Genomic DNA, 8,351 nt, shown 5'->3' with positions numbered 1-8,351 from the left:
CTCCTTACGCTGTACTGGATGAACGTGTGATACAACGACAGAAAAACCCAGTTAAGCAAGTGCTTATTCATTGGGAGAGCCTGGGACCCGAAGATGCAACTTGGGAGGATCTGCGCTTCATCGCAACACAGTTTCCTTCCTTTCAGCCTTGAGGACAAGGTCTATCTCGAGAGGGCGGCATTGTCAGTACCCTGACTCCTACTCTGAACCTGGTACAACAACTGCTACAAGGTGACTCTTCGTCAGTTATCGAAGGGCCGACGATGAAGCAGAACTCAAGCCACAAGATCAACGGCTCTGGTTGCTTCGTGGTTAATCTACAGTACTTAACTGGACTAAGCGTTGTATTACCGTGTTATTGCAATTATTACCTCATTGTAACTCGAACCTATATATGTGCCGGCTCTGCCGTGGATGAGAAGTAAGAAAGGAGAAACTAAATTAGTGTATCTTAGCTGTAGAACTCCTTTTCTTCACCTACCACCTCTATCGATCCCCAAAACAGGGTGAAAGAATCTCCCGCGTTCAGTCTGTGGAGGCCGACCATCATAGTCGTCTCTACACCAAGTTGGTCTTAAAGTCTACTCTGACTTGCGGCAAGTTGCCTCAACACCGCTGGTCCTTGTTGACTCGCGGCAAGCTTTATACATAAACCCCTAAGGTGCTTAAAAGTCTTGTGCTCTCTCTATTTTCCTGTCGTGGGGAATTAATTAGGAGACTTGTGAGTTCGCCCAAAACTTCACCTACTGTGAGAGGATACTATTCTCCCTTCTCTGCCCAGTGAATCTGGAACCCTAGTTGTTTGCCTGGGGATTATCCTCCTATTCCTCGACTCTTTATTAAGGAGATAGACCGGTAATCTCGCATCTGATAAAAGAGCGGCTATTCCCCTAAGAAAGCAAAGGGGCATTCTTCCTTCATAGATTCCCGATGCCGAGCTACTCTTGATAGGTTTTCCAAGACCAAGTTTATAGAATGATCCCTTGCACATTGAGCAAGACAGTGGGCAAGGATGACGGTTGAAGCGGATTCATTCCATCCTATGCCTCATCAGTCTCTGGAAACTCTGAGATATGTCTTTTGCCAGAAAGCTAGCAGCAAGGGAAAGCGGTCTTCTTTCATGGAATCCCATTCCTTTCCACCTATTGTAGTGGTGGAAGCCGCAGGCACCAAAACAGTGCATTGATGGAGCGCTATGATGCTCTCAGCGATGAAAGTGAATTTAGATGATCCTCAGCAAGGGGTTGTTCTATCACTTCCTTCCTTGGTTAGAATACCGGGGTTTATATTACACTTAAAGAGGATTTCCAATCTACCTATGTTTTGGAGAAGGAATGCACATCCCTTGACTCAGGTGATGCAGTAAAAGCAGAAAACAAACTTTAGGATGTATGTCACGTGGAAGCATTCAATATCCATTGATCAAACAAAAAGAAACACGGACTTTGTTCTCTCTCGGGCCTCCCGATTGAACCGCCAGGGGATGCTTTTGATGAAATAGTTTGGAGCGAGCGAGAGACCTTTTTTAACAAGGAAGGAGACCCGCATCAGCTTTTCCTGTGCAAGGCCCCTCACTAGAAATGTCATAATAGATATAAGCAGAGGTATGGCGCTTTGGTCAATTCCTCTTGGCTGCCATTGTCTCAACAGTAATGGTATGTTAGCAATGTGTCAAGGGTCCACCTTCTAATACCCGTTGTCTGGTTTTTTCATCTTGAAATGCTAAATAGAAAGTCCATTTTCCACCTCTGATACATCAACCCTGCCTCATGTTACTTCCTTCCGAGCCTGCGGCATTCCGGCCGGCATATCTCGAGATCGAGTTTCAGTTTGTTTTCTAGTTGGGGATTAAGACCCGGCATCAAATCCACAAAAAGTCTGAGTAGCTTTGTGAATGACTTCAAACCACCATAGGTAGACCCATCCACTTATTCCTCTATCGACCAGGCTTTTGTTTGATTCAAAAAAAAAATGGAAGGGCGCTCTTTTTGATCGAGAAACAAGGTTTGGTTGAAATGCTACTGGTGGTTGGTGCTTCAGGCCGCAGTTGGTATATCATAAACGAGTTATAACCGGAAAAGCTTAGAAAGAGTAAATGCTATATACCTGATACCGGAAAGTGAAGCGTGGTGCTAACATGACTAAAAAACGATTCGGAAATCTGTCTTTATAACTTTATCTCATGCGGAATGAAGAGAAGTTAGTAAATAGGCCTTTTGGGAAGCCCTTGATCGAGTAGTTCATCCGAAAGCATTTGATCCATCAGATCAGTGCTTGATCTTCTACGGTTCAAGACCTAAATAAAGGAATGAAAACAGCTGCAAGATCCGCTTACTTCTTTCTCTTAGTCAGCTCTATCTCATATTGCCTACGAGCTCTCGTAGTATCTCACAGCAGTATCGAATAATGAAAAGAAGGAAAGCTCTATTGAATAAGCCAAGGATAGAGAGAGGCCCCTTAAAGAACTATTTGAGAAAAGGAATATATCTCCAGGTTATTCATTCCATCCAAATTTTCAATCTCGTGAATTCAATAAAAAGAACTCAAGGCTGCGACATCCACTTTAAGACTAGTTAAAAAGAAAAGGTTCCACCCTTGTAGTTAGACAACCGATATTCTACATCATACTTAGTATGGGAGTTGCCGCTGATCTGCGACATCAATAGATAAGCCTGGTATGCGAATATGTGTTGTTGATCTCCGCATCGCGATGCTACTTTCGTAGGGGAGAGCAGTCAGTCCCCACCAAGGTGAGTATAAGGGCTTTTTTTGGGGGGTAATTTCGCTTCGTTCATCTTCAAGTGCCGACAGTTTCTATTCCCGAGTGTGAAAAGCTAGTACTGGATAGACGGTTTAGATACGTCACTGAGTGTCCCATGGGTCATCTTGTTTCCTATTCATTGGAAGCTACATAAAGCATCCCTATATTAAGATGAAGTAAGAAAGCATCAGTCCTCTTATTTTATGTCCTCTATGAAAGAATGTAGCTCGCTCTTTCAACCCGGGGCCCCCTCTGGGGAACTGTTTGAGTTTTAGCATCGACCCCATTTCCTTTTGATCGTATTACGCTTGACTCGCTGCAAAACATTTCGCTTTCTGCGCTCGCTCGTACGTGGTTTACACTCCTTGCCTTTCATCTGACTTTTCCATTGGGCAATTGTTTGTTTTCAACTGGATTGGATTCCGAACCAAGAAAGATAGGCAACTTTCACTTGAAAGAAAGGAGCTTCAGAACTCTTGTATTCCACCGAATAAGAATAAGAGCAAGAAGGGGCTATCTTTGTGAAGGGACCGGCACCAGAAAGTAGATCATATGGCCTTTCTTTCGCCAAAATCAAGTAAAGCCCCGGCCCAAGAAATGCAGCAAAGCAAGTCGTCTTTGGTTTGGAGCGAAATTCCCGGATGTATAGGCTTGATCGAGTGCCTTACCTGAAATCGACGATATAAAGTGGGCTCTTTAGCTTGCTCCGACAGAGGTCTCCTTCTCCCTTAGCAGCGAGACCAGTCCCTACCTCTTTTCAATCAATCTTTCATACCGTATGCCTTTTCTACGATTAAAACAAGTTCATGTCTCTCCTCTCTGAAGTCGGACCTTATTGAAAAGTAGTACGCTTTCTTTCGTGGTGTTCAGGATCCCATGCTTTGTAGTTCACGCATGGCTTTCTCTAACGAAGCTAATGCCGAATTAAAGACCTTAAACGGAAAGACACAGGAGGTGGTGAAAAACGAAAAAAAAGAGAAAGAGCTTACAAACTTCTCTGAACCCGGTAGCCAGCGGAGCCCTTATTCATGGGTTAGGGACTAGCATTGAACAAAGTTGGTGACAGCCGAAGAAAAAGTGAAAGGGCAAGTAAATAATCGAAACATGCGGGTAAGCAGCAAAAAAAGAATAAAAGTAACGCGCCCTACCTGTTAGTAAAGTCAGGCCTTCAAGAGCCTATCTGACACAGACATACACGCGGATGAGGGCACAGAAATAAATGGACGTCGATCCGGTACTCAAATTGCATAGACAAAAATGAAATATGTTCATACTTGATGAAACGCACATCATCCAATTCATGATTTAAGAACACAGACAGAGAGATATTTCCTTTTTTCACATCTGTAACTACATTCTCACATTTCTTTTTTGATCTCATGACTTTTTATGCGATCGGAAAACGAATGAGATCAGAAAGATAGGCGGACGACTTGACCATAAGGTCGGATGTTTCCGTGAGCAGTAAGCAGCGGATCTTCCCTTTTTGGGGGGAAAGCTGGTGGCCCTTTTGGCGTGTTAATTCTTTCGACGGGGCGGCCTTCTTCGTTCGGTAGATCCGGTCGAGGTGGTTTTCGTTTACCAGCGCGTAGGTGGTCTAAGTTCCTATGACCGAGTATTTCTGCCCCTGTGAACATATTTGCTTAATGTATTAAAGAGGGCCTCTCTAACCGGTGAAAAGTGGTAGGTGTCCACTAACGGCTATTCCTGGCTCGGCTCCGATAACGCAATTCCGGGAGGAGTCGGTAGTTGGGCACTGGATCCCTTCGGACCTGGAGAACGTGTGACACTGGGTCGGGGTTTGGTGAACCAACAGGTCGCTCCTTTAGTTGAAGTATCGGGCCCCTTTTTCGTTGCCTAGGTTACACCTTCGGAATACCCCAGACGGGGATTTCTCTCTATTCCCCCCAATCTTCACTTTACGCCACGCCGACTCTCCGTCGTGGAATTAGACCAAGGGTCGAAGACCCATACCATAGGACCCCGTCTCCCGTATCTTATCTTTCGCGCATAGGAGATCGAGACACAGCCTTAGGGCTATGGGGAAAGTGGATCGATTGCCCTAGAATTACAACTACATAGAGGGTCTCTACAAGTCTATAAAGAAGTTCCAAAAAATTGATCGGTAGTAGTCCGGTCGCACCCGAACAATAATATTCCAGAGGGAAATGCACCTAAGATCAAATATTTTGAGCCGGCTTCCGTGGAAAATTCAGACTTTCTTTTTGATGCTGCGATCACATAAAAACATAAACTTTGAAGCTCAATAGCTAAATACATGGCAATTAAATCATGAGCCGGGATCATTAAGAGCATACTGCGAGTAGGAAGTGGAATTCGTCACATCGTCACTATTATCAGTGTCATCAGAGCTGCGGCTACCAGGTTGGCTTTGTGTTTTGTCGTTGCTGCCAATGATCTTGCGTTATCCATTCCTTTCATTTTTGCCACGCTCCTTTTCCAAATCCGTTTTATGCTGCTCTGTCCTGTCTTCATTGCTATTATGACGATTAATTTCTTTCTGAAAAAGCTCGTCATCCTTCTCATCTAATATGGGTTTTGCATGAGTCATTGATCCACTGAACCAGTCCATTATTGGATTGTCTCTATCATACAATGTGACATCCATCATAACGGATAATGGATCAATTTCACTTTCCTGCATGTCAATTCCTGTTGTTGGATACGCAACTTCAAATTATTGTGCACATAAACCAACTTGTGGAGCTTGTCATAGCCAAGTCGATTCCTTAGTAGCGTGTGAATCAGTGCAAATGTGCTCCATTTTCGTTCTTTTGTTTTGTTTTGTTTAACTTGAAGCCGATGTAAGGATATAATTAACAAACAGTACATCTAGTGTGTCAATTTAACTTCTTTTTTTTGTTTCCATATTGTATCTGACATGCAACCTTTGTTTGATCGTGCAGAAGCTTATGATTCGCTGGATCCAAATGGCAACATCACGATAAAATGGGATATTATTAATTGGACTCCTGATGGTTATGTTGTAGCACCCCTTCACATCAACAGCTCTGCCTTTCATCTCAACCTACCATTACCGAATAACTGTTTACCTTGAAAAGTAGCACGGGCCAATGATTCGTTACAAACTTCGGTACAAAAAATATAGTAGCCACCAAGTGCAGTTGTCAGCCAGTTACAATTATCTAGTCATCATGTCCCTGTATCATGATCTTTCTCTCCAAACTTGTCATGTGCAGGCAACAGTCACAATGTTGAACTACCAACAGTTCCGACACATCTCAGCGCCTGGGTGGCAGCTGGGGTGGTCGTGGGCGAAGAAGGAGGTCATCTGGTCGATGGTGGGGGCTATGGCCACTGAGCAGGGTGTTTGCTCAAAGTTCAAGAGCAGCCCTCCCCATTGCTGCAAGAAAGAGCCAAATATTGTCGATCTTCTTCCAGGCACCCCATTCAACCAGCAAATTGCCAATTGCTGCAAGGCGGGAGTTATAAGGACATTTAACCAGGACCCAGCAAATGCTGCCTCCTCCTTCCAGATCAGTGTAGGTCTTGCTGGGAATACCAATAGGACGGTTAAGGTGCCGAAAAAGTTCACTCTTAAGGCCCCAGGTCCTGGGTACACCTGTGGGCGTGCTATTGTTGGCATGCCTACCAAGTTTTACTCCTCAGACGGGCGCAGGGCAACCCAAGCTCTTAGTAAGTTGCCCATTTATTGCTCTTTGCTGCTTGCTCTCAGTTGCTTGAATATTTTGTGCAAATGCATTAGCAAGCTGAACACATCATAATAGTAGTTTAGTATTCTGCTCCTTAAACATGGATGAATGCTAGGTTACATTTTGTGTAGGGTTAGTGAAAAGAGTTTTTTTAGATAAAAGAGTGAAACCATTGAAATGACAAGTGATTTGTTCTCGATGGGAGATGAGTTCATCACCTATAATTGATGTTAGCTCAGGCAGCCTATTTTGGTCAGTTTTGTTCTAATGCAAATAATGCATTTCAAATCCACGGATCATCAGATTGGTTACATATATATGTTTATGTTTGATTGCAGATAATAACTTTCTTTATTTAATGTACTTTAACAAATAATTTATCTATTCACACAGTGACCTGGGATGTAGCCTGCACATACTCCCAATTTCTTGCTCAGAAGACTCCAACCTGCTGTGTATCTCTGTCATCGTTTTACAATGACACTACTGTGAACTGCCCGACGTGCTCTTGTGGCTGTCAAAACAATGTTACTCATTCAGGAAGCTGCGTAAAGTGAGTACAAACTTGTTACTCTTTCACTTTCTATTAAGGTTCCAATTTTCTGCAAAATTCCTTATGAAACCTTTGCACTGTACAGTGACAATTCGCCTTATTTACGATCTGCCATCAATGGTCCTGGCAAAATTACCGGCCAGCCTCTTGTCCAATGTACTCCCCACATGTGCCCGATAAAAATCCACTGGCATTTGAAGCTCAACTACAAGGACTACTAGAGAGTGAAAGTCACCATCACAAACTTGAACTACCGCATGAAGTATTCAGACTGGAACTTAGTGGCCCAACATCCTAACTTCGACAGTACCACCAAGGTTTTTAGCTTCAACTACAAGCCACTTACCCCATATGGAGACGGCATAAGTAAGACACTTCATGAACTGTTTTATTTGGTTTCTTTATGAAAATGTGCCTCTTGACTGATGGGGTTTATTCCTTCCGCTTCAGATGATACCGCGATGTTTTGGGGAAGGAAGTTCTACAATGATGTCCTTAAGCAAGCTGGTCCGCTAGGAAATGTGCAGTCAGAAGTACTAATGCGGAAGGACTCAGAGACTTTCACCTTGGATAAGGGATGGGCCTTTCCAAGGCGTGTGTACTTCAATGGTGATAACTGTGTCATGCCGTCCCCCGACTCGTATCCATGATGCGCTGGCTACAGATGGAAGGTGGGGAGGGGTGATAAGGTTGTCTTTTGGGAAGATATCTTGTTTGGTCAATGTAGTCTGGCTATTACATTTTGGGATCTTTATGTCAATCCTAATGAACAACAATGCACTATTGCTAGCGTGTGGGATGGGACTGATCTGAAAATCATTTTAGAAGAACTGTCTCCCCATATTTGCATAACCGTTGGCTTGATCTTGTTAACTTGATTCCTTCATTTGAGTTCTCGGAGGAGGATGATTCACCTATATGGATTCTACACCCCTCTCGAGAATACTCTGTTAAATCCGTCTATGCATTTATGAATAATGGAGGGCTTGTTCCCTATCCACACTCCTACAATTTGGAAGCTCTTTGTCCCTCCCTCCCAGAATCCATGGCTTCCTGGGTTTTTTGGCGAACAATAAAATCTTGACTGAGATAATTTGCATTAACATCGCCATGTTGAAGACCAGGCCCGGGCATGCGGTAGGGCAACCTGTGCGGCTGCACAGGGCCCCAAAACTTTAGAGACCCTAAATTCTGTAGGTATTTATGCTAATCATGACTAGTTGAATATCCGTGCGTTGCTACGGTCTAATAAGTTTGGGTCTCATACATTGATGAAAGCAATTATAATCGCAATATATTCAATATTATTGCGACCCACCGTTATCTCCTTGCACCTACTTGC

At 43.7% G+C, this 8,351-nt stretch overlaps 2 protein-coding genes across 2 annotated transcripts; both read left to right on the top strand.

Annotated features, from left to right (window-relative positions):
• Positions 1 to 5,988: 5,988 nt before the first annotated feature.
• LOC127327612 (COBRA-like protein 3) lies at positions 5,989 to 7,823 on the top strand. The gene is made up of 4 exons (XM_071824985.1): positions 5,989 to 6,439; positions 6,850 to 7,009; positions 7,095 to 7,375; positions 7,460 to 7,823. The coding sequence occupies exons 1-3, from the start codon at positions 5,995 to 5,997 to the stop codon at positions 7,228 to 7,230; spliced, it is 741 nt and encodes a 246-aa protein (XP_071681086.1). The 5' UTR covers positions 5,989 to 5,994; the 3' UTR covers positions 7,231 to 7,375; positions 7,460 to 7,823.
• On the top strand, positions 7,267 to 7,659 carry LOC139834971 (COBRA-like protein 3). The gene is made up of 2 exons (XM_071824905.1): positions 7,267 to 7,375; positions 7,460 to 7,659. The coding sequence occupies exons 1-2, from the start codon at positions 7,267 to 7,269 to the stop codon at positions 7,657 to 7,659; spliced, it is 309 nt and encodes a 102-aa protein (XP_071681006.1).
• Positions 7,824 to 8,351: the final 528 nt, after the last annotated feature.

The sequence above is a fragment of the Lolium perenne genome, chromosome 1 (assembly GCF_019359855.2).
Source record: "Lolium perenne isolate Kyuss_39 chromosome 1, Kyuss_2.0, whole genome shotgun sequence".
NCBI lineage: Eukaryota > Viridiplantae > Streptophyta > Magnoliopsida > Poales > Poaceae > Lolium > Lolium perenne.
Note: the sequence above shows the minus strand (reverse complement) of the source record. Positions and strands in the feature narration are given on the sequence as shown.

What these genes read in the sequence shown, in the direction of transcription:
- LOC127327612 (XM_071824985.1), top strand. Translation starts at nt 5,995, where the DNA reads ATGTTGAACTACCAACAGTTCCGACACATCTCAGCGCCTGGGTGGCAG. An exon ending in CAGGGCAACCCAAGCTCTTA is followed by an intron (nt 6,440 to 6,849) that starts GTAAGTTGCCCA and finishes CTATTCACACAG; the next exon opens with TGACCTGGGATGTAGCCTGC. An exon ending in CATTCAGGAAGCTGCGTAAA is followed by an intron (nt 7,010 to 7,094) that starts GTGAGTACAAAC and finishes TGCACTGTACAG; the next exon opens with TGACAATTCGCCTTATTTAC.
- LOC139834971 (XM_071824905.1), top strand. Translation starts at nt 7,267, where the DNA reads ATGAAGTATTCAGACTGGAACTTAGTGGCCCAACATCCTAACTTCGAC. An exon ending in CCCATATGGAGACGGCATAA is followed by an intron (nt 7,376 to 7,459) that starts GTAAGACACTTC and finishes CTTCCGCTTCAG; the next exon opens with ATGATACCGCGATGTTTTGG.